This window comes from Ruditapes philippinarum, unplaced genomic scaffold (genome assembly GCF_026571515.1).
Source record: "Ruditapes philippinarum isolate M1 unplaced genomic scaffold, ASM2657151v2 ctg4076_1_1_1_1, whole genome shotgun sequence".
In the NCBI taxonomy this organism is placed as follows: Eukaryota; Metazoa; Mollusca; class Bivalvia; order Venerida; family Veneridae; genus Ruditapes; species Ruditapes philippinarum.
Window position 1 is genome coordinate 37,693 of NW_026856396.1, and position 18,937 is coordinate 56,629.

Consider the following 18,937-nt stretch of genomic DNA (forward strand, 5'->3'; position numbering starts at 1 on the left):
TGACTTGCTTATTATTAACAAAATATAAATATATATAAATTGTTATCAAGTAATGATACTTTTCAGCGATTTAGGTCATGACCTTGTTTTATTTTTTTTCAGAGTGAAGCAAAAATACACATCTTACTTTACTTAAACTAAAAGAAATAAAAAACAACAATAAACAACAATAAACACATCACTATATAACAACATTTTCTTTCTATAGAGCGCAACTACCTGATTCTGTGAAGATCGAAGTGTTTAACATATCCTAGGTGATTTTAAATAGGACAAATACATGGAGGTTTTAAATGTTAAGCGTGATCTCTTGAAATAAAGTGCACAAATACATATAAATATTAAAAGTAAGCATTATGATACATTGCAAAACAGGTCCCTGGGTTCTCGTTTAAATTAATAAAATGTATAACTATGAAAAAAATCACTCACATTATAATTGAAATTAAATTTTAATATATTTTATTTTAGAATTATTACAAAGACAGAAATTGTGTGTGTACCGTATCTTTTGAAATAACAGTGTGTTCCGTACCATTTCAACATAACTTTATGAAAATATGCTAAAACATAACTGCATTCACTCGATACATTGGACATAGTAAATATATCAGATTTAACATGTATTTTTCTATGAAATAGTGCCAAAAACATATGACTTGCTAGAAATTGCTTGTTATGACAAATGAGTGTGTACCGTTCCCCTCGGCCAAGGCTATGAAAAGAAAATTGTACTCGAATGTTCTCAAAAACCATTCAGGGGTTTTCAGAATTTTGATATACCGTGGATAGCTGATATAATTACGGGTACTCTGCGCCTTATCTGATCAAAATCGGTTGAGTAATAAATAAGTTGTGAATAAAAAACATACCTGAATCGGGTGAAAAATCGGCGTGTTCCGTACCCGAAAAGTCACGTGGTATGGCCACATTGTTTCATAGGGTTAAACAACAGTCCGTGGGTGTGTCCTGAAATAATTAACTAGTGAATCTTTAAACACCAAAAAACTTAAACTGATTGCACCACTAAGTCCCAGTAATTTAAGTACATGTACATAGTATACCTGATATTTAGACTCCAATCGCATATATATATGAGCCGCGTCACGACAAAACCAACATAATGGGTTTGCGACCAGCATGGATCCAGACCAGCCTGCGCATCCGCGCAGTCTGATCAGGATCCATGCTGTTCGCTATCAGTCTCACTACTTGTAGTAGAGAAGCGAACAGCATGGATCCTGATCAGACTGCGCGGATGCGCAGGCTGGTCTGGATCCATGCTGGTCGCAAACCCATTATGTTGGTTTTGTCGTGACGCGGCTCATATATATTATACATTTAACATCAGTTTTTTTTGTAGCAGATAGCGGTATTACGGTGTTTACAAGGTGGTTGTGGCAGTATTATGTTATATCATTGTATTTAAAATGACTAAAGGACTAACACATTGGGCGGATATACTTACAACTGTTCTATACTTTGTCTTTGTTTTAGCTGTTGGACTGTGGGTAAGTTTAATTAATTAATAATGTCAAATAATGGCAGATAATAACATTCAGAATAATAATAATAATAATAATAATAATGATGATGATGATGATAATAATAATGATGATGATGATGATGGTTGGTGATGATGATGATGATGATGATAATAATAATAATAATAAGAACAATATAAATAATAACGATGATGATGATGATGATGATGATGATTATAAATTATAATAATAATAATAAATGATGTATATTAATTTATAAATGGAATAATAGTAATGTATATTAATATATAAATGAATGATATGTAAAATTTTAATGTCTATTTCACTCAATCAGTGATAATGTAACTTTGTCATGATTAACACGGGGGCGTTTGTTATAGTTTTATTTAAAACATACGTGTGCTATATATTACGTATTCGTTTTTATCCGGTCTTTGCGTAATGAACTGTATGTATGTAGGTTTTATGCGCCTCAAATCAAAGTGCTTAGAGTACTAGAAACAACAACAAAGTATGTGAGAGTGATGTGGAAAGGTATTTAGTGTTTATATGAAGGCCGGTCAATAACCTTGTGAGAGCAAGGTTCAACAGTCAAATTCAATTTCAACTTTTCAGTGGTAAAACACTTGTATAAAAGCCAAAACAATTCCGATAGCAATCAAATGGGGAATAAAAATCGCTTCTTTGAAAATTACATTTGCTAGATACAACCATTATATCACGTATTTCGCAATGTATGTCAGTCACTTAAGATACATTTACAACAAATCGACCTAAATGAACATGTACTGTAATTTCAGAATTATGTCAATAATAAAATGTTTGTCATAAGCCTGATTAGAACGTTGGAAATTGCCTCATCTTGAAATGCCAAACGATTTGTGAAATGCGGTCTCTACAACCTTGGCATTCGTAGCCGAGTGGTTAAGTAGCTGACTTAATACCACGTGCCCTTCAGAAACTTTGGATTATTGTATGTCAGGAAGCTAACCAGCTAGCTTACAGAATGTCGGAGGTCCTTAAAATCTTCCTCCACCAGTGAAGCTGTAAAATTGCCATATGACCTCTACTTTTTTGTTGCGAGGTAAAGCCCAACCGAAACCTTCTTCATTTTACGCTAGATCATTATAAATGTCAACATTTCTTTACATTATAACATTTTAACTTACAGTCGATATGGCGAAGAAAAAAGGGAAATGTGGAAGGGTACTTTCTCGCCGGAAGAGCAATGCCGTGGTTTGCTGTGCGTATCTTAAAAAACATTTCAAGCTATTCATTATTTTCACAATATCTCTCGTGAATAATAACTCTCCACCCATTTAAACATTACATACAATTAATATGAACTATTACAGACAGCAAAATGGATGTATATATTGCATGCATTGTTTTAAACAAATCGCAATATTGCGTCTGTTGTAATGAGACTGTATGCAGATACTCAAAGCATAAACAATGATAACATTTCTATTTTAGGATGTATAATAATTATAGTTTTAAAGTATGTTAGATACCATGTTAAAATAGTAGAGCTGATCGTTCAAAAATTTGCCATAAAGTAAGCAAACTGTATAAGTGGAAGCGAGCAAAAGATGATTTATCTATATGATCATCAGTAACTCATCTTTATTCTATAAGGCCATGGAAACTTAAACAGGACATTAACAAGTTTTTTTTAAACAAAGTGGTGGCATTTTTGTGGCTTAATAGTCCCTAAGGATCATAAAAAAATCTTGGCTGAAAACCGAGCCGAAATGGCATCTAAATCATTTATACGATTATACGAAAATGCTGTTTGCGACAGGTTGGGGCGTCTATTTTTGGAAGCAACATTGGTAGCGAACATTTCATTGGCTTAGCCGGATCAGGTGCGGCTGCGGGAATTGTATTTGCGCTCTTTGAATGGATTGTGAGTAAAGCAAATGACTGAATTTATCATTTTATTTTATGCTTTTCAGTGGATTACTGATTTATCCGTGAAAATTATATTTGATAATTTCACAGTGAAAATTATCAAAATATAATTTCACTTTTTTCAATGACGAAACTACTTTTTTAAGATTTTCCCCATGTGGTACCTCAATTTTATTTTTACGGACAATTCTGACAATGTCAGGCTGTTAAAAGAAATAGCAAAGCTGAAATAGATAAATAACTTAAATGTCAAAAGTAACACAGAGAGAAAACTTACTTCTATTCCTCAAATTCCAAACACCAAATTTTGTCTCTAAATTTTTTTTTGTTTCGTTTTTACAGTCTGAAAAATACATTCCTTCCCCATGCAAAACTGCTCTTGATGACATTTGGGCATATTAAAGTATCCTACGAGCAATAACTGCCGTATGCTTTATGAAAAATTGAAAAGCATTGACAGCCATCACTCGTAAAATAAGTAAATTAACCCAGCGTTCCTTCAGCAAGCTTCCAAGTTTTCCATTTTCCTAGCTCCTTTTCTGAATGTTTTCACTACTGTCAACCCTTATTTTTGTCTGTTACAATCCTCAAGTAAGTTTTCTTTCTTTTAAAAAGGTGTATGACTAACAAATCCAAATTATATCCTTCTGAATCTTACACAATTATTTTCCTCCCATGAAATACTAAACTTTAAAAAATGGCTGCCGTTTACATTTAAGAAAGCCAGGTCTAATATAAATTCGCAGTAAGTAACAGAAATATGGATGGATGGTTGGACTTTTCTCCTGCAAGAATTGTTTGTTTTTATTATTAAAACAAGCGATCATTCATATTTTTTTAATAAAATGAATAAATATCACCGTCATTTAACCTTGATTGGCGGACTTATTTTTCAGCTCAAGACTTCTTGTTTTAAATGAGAAATTCCGTCTAAATGGGGTTCTCAATGGGGGAAACAGATTTTAATATTAACGTAAAAATTATGGAAATTTCGTTTTAACTTGTTTTTAAGCATAAAATAAAAAGAAAATTTGTCTGTTTGTTGTGTAAGATGTAATTTTATTTCATCTCGTGAACTTTAAAAATTGTATTCTCACTCGTGGCTACGCCACTCGTGAGAATACTGTTTTTAAAGCTCACTCAATGAAATAAAATTTCATCTTACACACAAACAAACAAATATCCTCTATATAATTTAACTTTTAACTGATTTTTTTATTTTAAATATCTTGCTATTATATCATCTTAGCTTATTATATGAATTAGGGAATAAACAGTGTGTGTAATAAAAAATTTAAAGGAAAACAACAACATGTCAATCAATCATTCTAGTCATTAAAAAAGTGTTACATCAAACTGATATAATTTTGATAAAGGAAGAACAGTCAGGTGAGAAAATAGGCTAAAGAATAATATTATAGGTAAAAAAACACACAAAAACGAAGAAGATAATGACATTTCCTGCGTATAATTTACTATATCTTTCAGCCAGCATTGCTTATCCAAGTGCTTTCCTGGTTTTTTCTGCCTGTCTTCATATCAGCGGGGGTGAGTAATTTTCTTGACGTTTTATATATCAGAATATTCCAATTATTTTCTTCGTATATTAGCTTTGTAGATTCAGGGTGGAAAAACAACCAAACACACTGTGTTCGTTTCACTCTTGTGTCTATAATGATATTCGATGCGTTCAAAGAAAGTCAGATAAAAACTGAAACACTGGCTGGTGGTTTGCTTCGGATCAATAGTTATATCAAGTGTACTGCGGTCTATTTTCTCATTTTGATTCGAGCGTTTTATAAATATACAAAGATACAATATTTTACATAACTATTAGTATGTACATTTTTCTGTATAATTGGTTTGTTTTAAGATATGCTTTGTCATAATCATTGGAAAACGAATATAGTCAGACTTGTTCTTTTGAATTGTTTTTTATTAGAACTAACTTAATTATTCAATATTGAAAATGTATTGTAAATGTATATTGATCAATGTATTACAACATGTAAGTCAAAATAAAAGTATGTTCTGTTATGTTCTGAAAGAGGGTATATTAAATGATAAAATTACATAAACAAGAAACACTAGCTTTTAATTTTTTTAATTTCATCATTACTCTTCATTTAATTACATGTAACATTTAGAACGAAATAAAAAATGAAAAAAAAAACATAAATGAAATAATAAATTAAGAAAAGTAAATTAAAGTAAGCAAGTAGATAGACGTATAAAAAAGTGAAGTAAAGTAAGGTAAGAGGTAAGGTAAGGTAAGGTAAGGTAAGGTAAGGTTATGAAAGGTAAGGTAAAAGCAAAGTGAAGTAAAAGCAAAGTAAAAGCAAAGTAAAGTAATAAAAATAGCAACATTTTCGTTCTATATAATTCAGGTTATTTGCAATTTAATTCGAATATTTTTTTAAAGAAATAATTTACTAGATATATCAAAACAAACAATCGAAATACTGATATCATGCTTATTTTGGAAAACAACGGAGCTGGAAATGATATTCATCTTCAACAACACTAGGAGAACAAAGTTTACAATCTCGTTCGTATTTACAATAACAAGAATTTATTTTTTGTATTTAGAAAAATTTATGACTAGTTGACGTGAAAGAATCATTTTAGTATGTTTTGGCAACAACAACAAAATAATCTTCCAATTATTTTATAGGTGTATACGTTGCCAGAGTATATGCAGAAAAGGTTTGGTCGGGAGCGCTTAAGGATTTACCTCAGTGGACTTGCATTATTTCTACACATCATCAGCCGCTTGTCGGTATAAACATAATATATACAAAAATATCAGTTTAAAATGGGACAATTAAACGGTTTGATAAAAAATGCATATATTTTTATGTAATTATGTAATGGGTATCGTTATATTTAACAAAATATGTCACTTAAGCCGCCGAATATATATTTTTACAATAAGAAACATATTTTAATTATCTAATCCAAGACTGCTACATGGTACCAATCAATCGGAACATATTCGGCTATTATTTATAATTCGAAGACTGAGAGAAAAAGCCGAAAAGTTGCGGCTTCATCACACACTACACCATGTCATTAGTTTTAAACATATTTCATTGCAGCACATACATGTAAACATATTATAAAAATGATAAGCATATAACAAAAAGCAAATGGATTTGGCAACAAGGTCTAGCAACATTAGATATGACGTTTTATACGGCTTGTCGAAAGGTCGGTCTTCCATTTTCAGAATTCGTGAAAAACATGGCGGCCAGAAACGGACAAAAACTCATTTACTGCTTAACATTGAGAACCTTAGCATAACTGGGACCTGAAATCCCAGCAATGTGCATGTATATATATTTTGAATATGACAATAAGGGATGAGGATTTATTGTAATCAAAGTTTTTAATGCATATACTTAAAAACTACATACATCTAGATTCCATTCTGACTAAGGTTCAGGACTACTTAAGTTATTTATTGCAATGCGTAGCGTTATTTAGGAGCTGATTTTTTAATCACATTGATCTAGATTTGTAATGAATATATAATTTATTCTCTTCAGGCGACAATATTTTCTGGGGCTGTGTATGTCCAACTTGCGCTAGGTTGGAATATGTACCCTTCCATTATTGGACTTCTATTCATAACTGCAATATTCACAATACTTGGTATTTAAAGATTTATTTTAATCAAACCATATTTTCTTTCACACAAAACTTTGCAGTAACTCTCGGACAATAATACAAATGCACACTTAAATTGTGGTTTAAAGTAATTAACGAACCTGCCGTAACATGTAGTTGAAATCGAATGTTTTGAGTAGTTATCTATTTTTGTTCTTACAGAACTGCGTTATTGCCGTAAGAAATATACCTAAATAATAAAGTATTATAATTATAGTTTTGTTCCAGTTATGCAATGGTGTTTGAAGCAAATATTGTTTTTAAACATCTAAGATTTGAAATAACAAAAAGCTTTTAAAATTGTCTTTAAATTTTAACGGTTTATCCGGCATGTATCTTTTGTTTTATTGTAATTCAAAGGAGGTCTAACAGCCGTAATGTACACAGACACGGCACAATCAATAATCATGGTTATTGGATCTTTCGTTGTTCTTGGAATAAGTAAGTATATCAATTAAATATTGTATATCTTTTGTATATTTATCAGGTACATCAGCATTATTTTTGCCTATCAAAATAGATAAAACAATAAATTGCATCCTTAAAAGCACATATATACTTGATGTAAATGATGTAAAGGTATATAAGTAACTAATATATATTTGAATTTCCATGAAATTAACAACATTTCTACTCATAGTAGGTGAGACTTTTGGGCGGCCGCCACCCATCGTCTAATAGAAAAGCTCTATGACGGAGAAATTTATTGGACACCAAAACGTTCTATTTTAAGATGTATACAATTGCTGAACATTGATAGCTCTAAATCTCCCTTTCTCTTTCTTTTTTTTATTTTTTAATATAAATGACGCACATTGTTATAACATGAGAATTAGTGCAAATCAAGATACAATCTAAAAACAATCTGCTCTTCTTTAATTGGTATTCAATATTGAGAATGTTTAGAATCATTGTTGTCACCTGATTATGTCGCAGTGAATAAGAAAAATATTAGAATACGTATATGTGGCCATTTTGTGTTACAAGGTTTGGACAAAATTGGCGGATATGAAAATTTAGAGGCAGAATACCAGAAAGCAATTCCTTCAGTGCATCTGCCTAATTCTACTTGTGGTATACCACGTGACGATGCTTTTCATGCCCTTCGTGGTCTTGATGCAGATTACCCTTGGCCTTCCATGCTTCTACAGTGTGCAATTGCCTCGGCTTGGTACTGGGTTTGTGACCAGGTGCTTTTTCTCTCAATTTATTATACGTTATAAGTATGTATAAAATTAATATATCAATTATAATAACATAAAAATAAACATATTTTATTATCTTCTATGCCGAAATTAATCAAACAAGCTCCTGTATCATCCGGATCATCAAACTCTGGCTCTAAACAGTTCACTGCTTTCAATGTATGAAATAGTAGTGACGGAATGTTACGGAAATGACCGAAACTTAACTTTTGGTGATTTGGTATAACAGTTGTGCAGCAGACAATCCCGTCATGAAACAAAATGTGATGGATGCTTTTTTTGTACGGCGGCCATGAAAAATAGACCTACATGTAGTTAACTAGTTTAGTACAGGAGAAATGTTGTGAACAATCGTGCCAACTTATGTCGTCTGCAAGTTTTAGAACGCTGGTATGTGACTGGTACTTTTTGTACTTTAACTAACTCGCACATTACCCAAACGCACCTACAAACATGCTTACATGTGGCAATAGATAATTTATTGTTAACTTGTCACAATTAGTGCATATTACTTTGATTTTAGATTTTATCAAGAAACATTGACAAAACATTCATTATTTGAAAATTACATTGCATATTTTTAGATTGTCCTTAAAAATAAACACCAAAATGTAAAAGAAATCCGTTACCTTTATTTATGTTTTGGTGATCCAAGATACATAACTCTGTTTAGATACAAACGTTTTATAGGAATTAGACATGATTTGTGAGATTGTATAAGAAAAACAAAACGTTTAACGAACGCTGTTGTTGACAGATAATGGTACAAAGATGCCTTGCCGCCAAAAATATCAGTCATGCTAAAGGTGGAACGCTTCTTGGGGGCTTTCTCAAAATACTTCCTCTTTTTATAATGATGATACCCGGTATGATCAGCAGGTGCCTGTATCCAGGTAATCGTTTTATACAGTTTTCTCTATATGCATCATTAAACAGTAAACGCAGTAGATATTTTAGTATCTAGGTTAGGTATTATTACAGTTTTGTCTATATAGATCGAAATGGTACCCGAAGTAGAGCTTTTTGCGTACTAGGAAATCTTGTTTTATATACCTATGTCTATCTACATCGAAATGGCAAACGTAGAAGATTTATGAATGTAGGTTCGCTATTTTATACAGTTTTGTCTATTTACATCGAATTTGCACTCGTAGTAGAGCTTATTTGTTCAATTGTGTCTACCTACATCAGAAAGGTAAAAGCAGTTGATTTATTATATGTAGGTAGGCTTTTTTGAAAGATCGAAGTGGTACACGTTTAAGATTTTTGTACGTAGGTAATCTATTACGCAGTAGATTGTTTTACCTTTAGGTAGGCTACTTGTACAGGTTTTTGCCATCAAAATGGAAACGTAGTAGATTTTTGCTATCTAGGTGGGCTATTTTATTACAATTTTTGTATTTACACCATCGGAAATTGCTAAAAATTCTAAAGTACAGCTTTTTTGCGTAAGTAACAATTAGTTTATTAATGCTAATACATATAATTTATAATTAATTTATATTATATACTCGAAATTTGGTAAACCGTAGTTAAATTTTAGTATCTATTTGGGATATTTTTACAGTTTTGTCTACCTACATCTAAATGGGCCACTCGTAGGAGAGTTTTTTTTTCTAAGTAATCTTACTTTATACTATTTTGTCTACCTAAAACAAAATAGCAAACGAAGTAGATTCATAAAATCTAGGTAGGCTATTCTTACAGATCAAATTGGTACTCAGTTAGATATGCTAATACATTTATTATTTATGTTTGCAGCGGAACTTTATTCATCCTCCTGATTAATTATACCTAATCACGCACGTAGCACTTTTCTTAACACTAGCGAGGTCAAACTGAAATGGCTTTTTCCGTATGTTTATGCTATGTTATAAATAGAAAATCAATTCTGCGTGAATCACGGGTCACCTAATTTTCTTTTTGTTTTAAAGCAAGACTATCTTCTTGAATATACTCTGTTAATTGATGTTTTTATTTCAATTTACCCTCTAGATGATGTGGCATGTGCCGACCCTGAAATATGTAAATCTGTGTGTGACAATGCTGCCGGATGTTCGAACATTGCATATCCGAAGCTCGTGATTGAGATTCTACCTAAAGGTTTGATTAATTGGAACATTGTTCCATTGTAATAAAATTGTTATTTTAATCAAGTACAGCAATAATGAATATTACACATGTATAAGAAACGCAAGTTGCAAGGCAGACGGCATACCAGAACGGACCCAGACAAAAGCATAATATAGAATAACAGAAACCCATACGTGCTAACTAAGAACTGTTTCTCTAGTTTTGGAGGCTAGTTCAACAAACACGTAAATATCTTCATTCCAATGCAATGTTTAAAACAAGCATTACAGTGCCTGTCAGATTAAATTTTTTTCTCAGGAAGATTTTTAGTAATTTTAATTGTTGTTCCTGGAATTGAATTTGCGAATTTGACTTTGTAAAAAATTCATAAAATTCCAATAACACTTTTACATTGATTTATTGCATTGGATAATTTTGTTTATTTATTGCTCATTTTTTAGCGCACGTAGCCTCATTATAGCGGTGGTACTTTCAGCTACTGTGAATCATTTCGTTCGATTATTATGCTTAACTCCTACTCATTTTAAGGCGCACGTGGCCTCATTATGGCGGTGATGCTGTCAGCTATTGTGACGTCATTGACGTCAATATTTAACAGCTCTAGCACGGTTTTCACGATGGATATATGGAGACGATTCCGACCTAAAGCTCACCAAAGAGAATTGTTACTTGTTGGAAGGTACAGTCAATGCACAAATTCAAAAAGTGCATAATTAGTTTCATAATATTCTATTGCAACTATTTTATACAGCAATAGATATAGAGGATATTCAAGTTTTGTATATAAATACATGATTCACGGTAGGGAATCACGTGACTTTTACGGTTACGCGTACAGACAATATGGCGGCCTAAAAACCTCGCTTCACGTGTGTTTTTCAGGTAATTCTTTATTATATCCCTTTTACTTACATACGAGACCTGTTGCAGCCTACGCGGAATAAAGAATTGTTGCTGCCTATACCTTATTTTCCACCCCTGTGCTCATAGCTTTTACAAACACTCAAAAATTCAACAGAAATTTTCAATGTCGACAATTATTTTTCGGGTAACATTCACGCAAAATTTGTATTTTTTATGATTTTGATTAAACTACGTCGAGTTAGCAAAGAGAAAATGTTCATAGAAGTTCTTTATTTAAAAATGTAAATGTTAGGCATGTTAAATGTTGACTGGTCATTTTCTATTCCATTACACGAGAGAAAAATGATCTGGGTAACTCCCACGCGTACTTTTATTGTTGATAACTCCCACGCAATATTTTATGTGCAAGCGATATCTTTGCAGGTTAAAGCCTAGATATTGATTGAACAAAATCCTGATTGATGCATTTAGCCTTAAACATTCATAGAATTTTGAATAATATTAAAAATACCGCCAATAGGTCCTTTATAGAATTAAGCCCCTATGGATAGCAGAATACATACTCACGTGAATATATTAAATTTAGTTTCGATATAGATGAATTAATCGCAGAAATTAAAATAAAAGTCTCATATATAAGAAGGATATCGATTTCAGTTTAAGCACAATTACAGTTGTCATTTTTCATAGTTTGCAGATATGGACGGTTTCAGCTCGGATATTGTTTGTGGATAATGTTGGAAGACATTTGTCTAAATGACCACATCAGCTGGCTACTCGGCACAGGACCTTTTAAATGTTGTGGCAAATCGAAACGTCACAGATATGGCATTTTACTGTTATTCGTAATATTAAGATATTTAAAGACATTCAAATCATTTTATCACTTCTAAAAGGCTTTTATGTAACCAATTATTTTTCAAATTAGTGTCTGTATTTAACATTATTATGTTGTGTTTTTTTTAATCTAAAGCAAAAAAGAAAACAACCTAAAGAATATTAGAATGGGTCTTTTATTTTACAAACTAGGTAATAAAATCTAGAGGACTTATGTTTGAATATCATCTTAATATTAACAGTTAAACCCGTAACGTTTCCGATTTGCTGGGCTATAAAATGTTTTACCACAACATTTATAAGGTCCTGTGCCATGTAGACTGTTTATGTGGTCATCCGTGAATGAAATGTTTCCCACATTTATCACAAACAATATCCGAGATGGAACCTTCCATATCTGCAAAATATGAAAAATGACAACTGTAATGATGCTGATAAAAACAGAAATACAAAACCTCCTTCTAATATTAAAGACTTTCGTATCAAAACGCGACCTAATTGAATGATTCGGGTTTGGTAGGCCTTACGCGAAGTTATTGATGTCCTTGGCAATTTATGTTTTTACAAGTCATGCCTTTTTGAAATTTATTTATCATATTATTGTAACCAGTGTTGTACGGCCCATATAATTTACGCCCCAAGACGATTCGTCAATCTAACTGTATTTATATCTTAGTGATAGTAAAATTAAGTGTGAATTAGTTTGAAAAATACATTTTATCAATTGCATTATCAAAACAAATATTGATTAAACTGTTTGAGATTAAATAACAAAGTTGAGTGTTAAATTTTAAGTTGAATTGCCGTGAATTTATAGGGAATAATAAATCTATTTTTATATTCTAGATCCTGGTCCTGGCTGAAATTTAGAGTATTGCAGCTGTAGCTTGTATTTCATAAATTTAAAATGGAAAGGACTGTCAGGTTTGTTAAATTGAAATTCTAATATTTATAATATATATATTTTATATTTCTTTACAAAGTATAAATATTTCAACTACTGGATATTTATCTTGTCTTAATAATATATTATTTTTCAGAATACGTTTGTAACATTATTAATATAAAATTTACATATTTGTTGTTTACCGGATGCTGCATACAATGGTCTTAGCTAGAGCCTTGAATGCATATTTCTTGGGAAAATGCTGAAGTAACTGATAGGAGCAGTTATGTTACCAATCATAGGTCAGACTTAAATAGTTTTATGTACATAATTTGCTGTCAATATGAAACTTCAGCTGTATCTTAATTTCTATGCTGTTTCATTATGTAAATCTTAGAGATAAGCGTTTTAAGATAAAACAAATCACTAAGTTGATTAATTATATATATAATTTGAGATTGACCAAGTCAATTTTAACTAGTAACTTCTTATTTATTTGCAGAATCAGTAGAAGTATTCAAACACCATCATGAAACACTTAAGACGTACCCAGAGAGATCTAGAAGAAGTACTAGTAGTAGATTGGAACAGATTGTAGCTTAATTGTTAAACTAAAAGGACTTCTTAAATCGTTTGAATTTAAGCTTTACTTGAACTGTATTTTTGAAATAAAATAGCTGAAGTATTTAATAGTGTCAATTTCAACTTTTTTTAAACTTTCAAATTCGAACATAAATCCAACGTTATTTCAACGTTGAAATCTGACCATAATTCAACGTTGTTCAACGTTGATGTGCCTGCTGGGTTAATTCTATCAAGGACCTATTAGCGGTATTTTTAATATTATTCAAAATTCTATGAACGTTTAAGGCTAAATGCATCAATCATGATTTTGTTCAATCAATATAGATCTAGGCTTTAACCTGCATAGATATCGCTTGCACATAAAATATTGCGTGGGAGTTATCAACAATAAAAGTACGCGTGGATGTTACCCAAATCATTTTTCTCTCGTGTAATGGAATAGAAAATGACCAGTCAACATTTAACATGCCTAATATTTACATTTTCAAATAAAGAAATTCTATGAACATTTTCTCTTTGCTTACTCGACGTAGTTTAATCAAAATCATAAAAAAATACAAATTTTGCGTGAATGTTACCCGAAAAATAATTGTCGACATTGAAAATTTCTGTTGAATTTTTGAGTGTTTGTAAAAGCTATGAGCACATGGGTGGAAAATAAGGTATAGGCAGCAACAATTTTTTATTCCGCGTAGGCTGCAACAGGTCTCGTATGTAAGTAAAAGGGATATAATAAAGAATTACCTGAAAAACACATGTGAAGCGAGGTTTTTAGGCCGCCATATTGTCTGTACGCGTAACCGTAAAAGTCATGTGATTCCCTACCGTGTGATTTATTTTCATCAAGTGGTATGAAAATAAATATTTCATGAGTGGCGGTAGCCACTAGTGAAATATGGTAATTTTCATGCCACAAGATGAAAATAAATCATGTATTTATAGAAAAAAACTTGAATTTTCTGTTTATTATATATACATTTTTCTCTTTTTTGACATTAAAATTTGAAAGACTTTCCCTTAAATTTTGTGTACTGGCAGAATTTAAAAGAAAGTAGTCCGGCAAGACACCAGTGAAAATACGGAAAATATGTTTCACTGCAGTGAAAAATAAATTTTTACAGTGAAAATACGGAAAATGAAAATACGCATTTTATTTCATCAATATTTCTCAATATTTCATTTGTAAGTATATAATAAATAAGGTTATATGAATGATATAAAACAAATACATGTATTTACTAAGAGATATTGTGCAAATGGGTTGGGCTATGAGTGATGACAACAATAATACGGTATATTAATAAAACAACACAATTACACATGGCCTCAAGGTTAATCTTTTTTTTTCTGAGTTCTGTCTCGGAATCTTATTGGTCAATGCACATATATGTCGTTTTATATCAATTAAATACCAGAGAGATGAGTTGGAGCTTTGGACATTTCTTCATAGCTTTGAAAACAATGGTCATATAAGGTCAATAATTCATTAAGATATATACATTCATTTACAAAAACAGCTTTAATCAGGATTAAAAATATGAGCCGCGTCACAACAAAACCAACATAATGGGTTTGCGACCAGCATGGATCCAGACCAGCCTGCGCATCCGCGCAGTCTGATCAGGATCCATGCTGTTCGCTTACAGACGCTATAACAAGTAAAGATGCTGATAGCGAACAGCTGGATCCTGATCAGACTGCGCGGATGCGCAGGCTGGTCTGGATCCATGCTGGTCGCAAACCCATTATGTTGGTTTTGTCGTGACACGGCTCATATTATCTGTATGACAACATGTATATGTTGATTTAGATTATATCACAGAGAAACGTCTTGTTGATATATCTTGTAGTTTCAGAGTTATGTTCCGGACAATGTTCACAGTGTCAAAAAGGTTTGTTCACAAAGGGCAATAACTCCAAAATTAGGCAAGGCACAGTAACGTTTCTTTTGCAAAGCACATCTACTCAATGAGATCTATTTACCTACAAAGTTTCTTGTTGATACCTCTTGTAACTTAAGAATTATGTCCCGGACAAAGTTTAGTGTAAAAACGACCAAAGGTCAATAACTCGGGATGTTTCTGCAAAAAAATTCTTCTTGGCCAAACGGCATTTTTTTGGCAGAAACATCCCTCGATGTCGCCCAAACCACTGTTATACCCCCATAACTTACTCGTTATATACTATAATAACTATTACCTTTAAAATACGTTGTTAATTCAGGGCATACATAATAGTCCTGTGTATACTGACAATATTATGGATACCTGTTGTCAAGGCAGCACAAGGAGGACAACTCTTCAGTTACATGGTTGTTGTCGAAGGTTTTATAACAGCTCCTTTGCCAATATTGTTTGGCCTCGTTGTATTCTGGAATAGAACAACAGAACAGGTAAGTATTGTTGCGGATTTACGCCTTGTCATTTTATGTAATAATTTTGTCAAATTTTGTCGTCTTTTTGACCTCAAGAGTGCGCAAATGCAAAAACACAAAGTTGGACGTCGTATCCTCGTGTTTTTGTATTTTCGTGGAAGAAAAGCAGATTTACAACATGGCGTAAATCAGCCACCGTAGTTTAGCCCTTTTTATTTAACCAAACACTAACTTAATTTGTATAATAGATTTACTCTGCTTTTAATTCGGAACAATCCATTCAAAGTTCGAAGGGATTTTAATTCAAAACTAAAAAAATCAGCTTCCGATAGTTTAAAGCCTAAGCAGAGTGCGTACTGGTGGCGGTAAAGGCTCCAGCATGTTAAGGGGATGTCTTCAATAACAGCTGTTGTGCAAAAAAATAGCGCCATGTATGCCATATCCGGCGTGCACGTTTATTTTAGCATCGACTAGGATATTCGCATTTAAGGAAGAAAGAAATGGTATTCTTTTGCCAAAAAACAACCCAGAGAACAGAACTAAATTATTAAATTAGATGTCTCTGGGTTGAATGACCGACAATATAAATTTTGGAGGAAGACCAAATGTACCCTTCTGTGCATTAGTTCAGTCATGAACGAGCTCTTCAGTAGAACCACCAATCTTCCTGATATAGCCAGATCGATAGTTGTTTACACGTCCATTGCAGGAATCAAACTTATAGCTACGAGGACTTAAAGATTCTAAGTCACTCGGTCATGAAGGTCCCATTTTATCTTTATATGCAAAATATTTAAAAACTTATTACATATTTTCTCACTGTTGACATTTTTCTACATCTGATTATATGTAGAAATAGTGCCAAATTCAAACATAACATGATAGTAGCCCGTGATGATGAAGGTTTTTTTTAAAAATTGTTCTTACCAACGAAAATATGCTTACACTTACGTATTCAAAACACACTCCTAAATAGGGAAGCACTTTAAAATTAGCATGCACAATCATAGTCAAGTTGTCATTATTTAGTAGGCCTCAAAAAGTTATATTCTTATTATGTTTTGGTCATGATATCATTCATCTATGTCAAGGTCTCCAAATTGTAATGTCTTTACTTCAATTCAATGTCATACTTCCATATCTTTCAAGGATTTGCGAACGTTTGTAAATGCGATGTAAGTGCTAGCAGTAAATATATGCCAAATCACACCGTATTACCGGTATCAGTGATGAAAATGATCTAAAATGTACTGTTTACTTAATAGGTTATAGAATTGGTCGGCATATATGTTTTATTACGCAAAAAGGCCAATTTCATTGTTACTTACTGTCAATTGAATGGATATAATATGCGGTCATTTTGAACTGGTTTCCCATTTCATAAAATATTTTGAGCAGGTTGAAAATGAAAGTTCAAGAAAAATCATGTACACAAAGTTAGTTCCCTATTCCTTATTCCTTTTTCGAATAAGGAATAAGTTCCTTATTCCTTTTTCGAATAAGGAATAAGGAACTAGTTCCTGATTCCTTATTCACATCTAAATAAGGAACAGCAGGATTAGTATTTATTTAAAATAAAATTATCAGAAAACTAGAACGGTTCTTTCTTTCACAAATCTGTTGAAAGATGCACAAATCAATCATCAAAATCATAGAATAAAGCAACGGCATCGACCTATTTTTAAACAATAGTCAAATCGAACAAGGATTAATAAACCCGTTCCTTATACCTCATTCAAATCATTGCATAAAGAATCTGCATAAATTATTTTGAAAAAAAAATGTTAAAGTCGAATAAGGAATAGGGAACCATATCCTTATTCCTTATTCAACTCCAAATAAGGAACAGAAGGAAATAGGTAAGTAAAGACACCAGTTGCAGTTATTTTTGATAAATATGCATTAGAATTGCAAGGATCAATCATAAAAATCACGAAATAAAGCATTGGCATAAAACTATTTTGAAAAAAAAAAAAACATTTTCAAGTTCATTCGACTCCAAATAAGGAACAGAAGTAATTACGTAAAGAAAGACACCAGTTGCAGTTATTTTTGATAAATCTGCATTAGAATTGCAAGGATCAATTAATTAAATCATGAAATAAAGCATAAGCATAAAAATATTTTGAAAAAAAATGTTAAAGTCGAATAAGGAATAGGGAACCTGTTCCTTATCCCTTATTCAACTCCGAATAAGGAACAGAAGAAAATGCGTAAAGAAAGACACCAGTTGCAGTTATTTTTTGAAAATATTTTATGTTTATGCTTTATATCATGATTTTAATGATTGATCCTTGCAATTCTAATGCAGATTTATAAAAAAAATAACTGCAACTGTTTTTTTTCTTTACGTAACTTCTTCTGTTCCTTATTCGGAGTGGAATGAACCTGAACATTTTTTTTCCAAAATATTTATATGCTAATGCTTTATTTCATGATTTTAATGATTGATCCTTGCAATTCTAATGCAGATTTATCAAAAATAATTGCAACTACGTATTTTCTTCTGTTCCTTATTCGGAGTTGAATAAGGAACTGGTTCCCTATTCCTTATTCGACTTTAACATTTTTTTTCAAAATAATTTATGCAGATTCTTTATGCAATGATTTGCACGTGGTATAAGGAACAGGTTCATCCAATCCTCTTGTTCCCGATTTTGGGACTATTGTTTTTAAAAATAGGGCCCCCGATGCCCGGTTTGCTTTTATTCCCTTTTTGATTTTTATGATTGATTTGTGCCATGTTTTTCTAATAGATTTTGTTGAAAGAAAAGAACCGTTTCTAAGTTTTCTTGATTAATTTTTTTCTAAATAAATACTAAAATTCTGCCTGTTCCTTTTTTAGATGTTAATAAGGAATCAAGAAACTGGTTTCCCCTTATTCCCCTTATTCGAAAAAGGAATAAGGGAACTGATTCCCCTTATTCGAAAAAAAAAAAAAGGAATAAGGGGAAATAGGGAACTAAACTTTATGTACATGATTTTTTCTTTGGTTCAAAATATC

The 18,937-nt window shown here is 31.9% G+C and overlaps 1 protein-coding gene across 1 annotated transcript in view; it reads left to right on the forward strand.

The window, feature by feature from the left end:
• Positions 1-1,301: 1,301 nt before the first annotated feature.
• The window catches only part of LOC132746368 (sodium/glucose cotransporter 4-like), a 30,901-nt gene continuing 13,265 nt past the window's right edge, over positions 1,302-18,937 (forward strand). The window contains exons 1-12 of the mRNA XM_060735488.1: positions 1,302-1,511; positions 2,677-2,748; positions 3,310-3,414; positions 4,908-4,967; positions 6,094-6,198; positions 6,968-7,073; positions 7,449-7,529; positions 8,076-8,278; positions 9,051-9,186; positions 10,289-10,396; positions 10,916-11,066; positions 15,783-15,951. Of these exons, the coding sequence (XP_060591471.1) occupies positions 1,431-1,511; positions 2,677-2,748; positions 3,310-3,414; positions 4,908-4,967; positions 6,094-6,198; positions 6,968-7,073; positions 7,449-7,529; positions 8,076-8,278; positions 9,051-9,186; positions 10,289-10,396; positions 10,916-11,066; positions 15,783-15,951 (1,377 nt within the window). The 5' untranslated portion in view covers positions 1,302-1,430. The remainder of the gene's footprint in view (positions 1,512-2,676; positions 2,749-3,309; positions 3,415-4,907; positions 4,968-6,093; positions 6,199-6,967; positions 7,074-7,448; positions 7,530-8,075; positions 8,279-9,050; positions 9,187-10,288; positions 10,397-10,915; positions 11,067-15,782; positions 15,952-18,937) is intronic.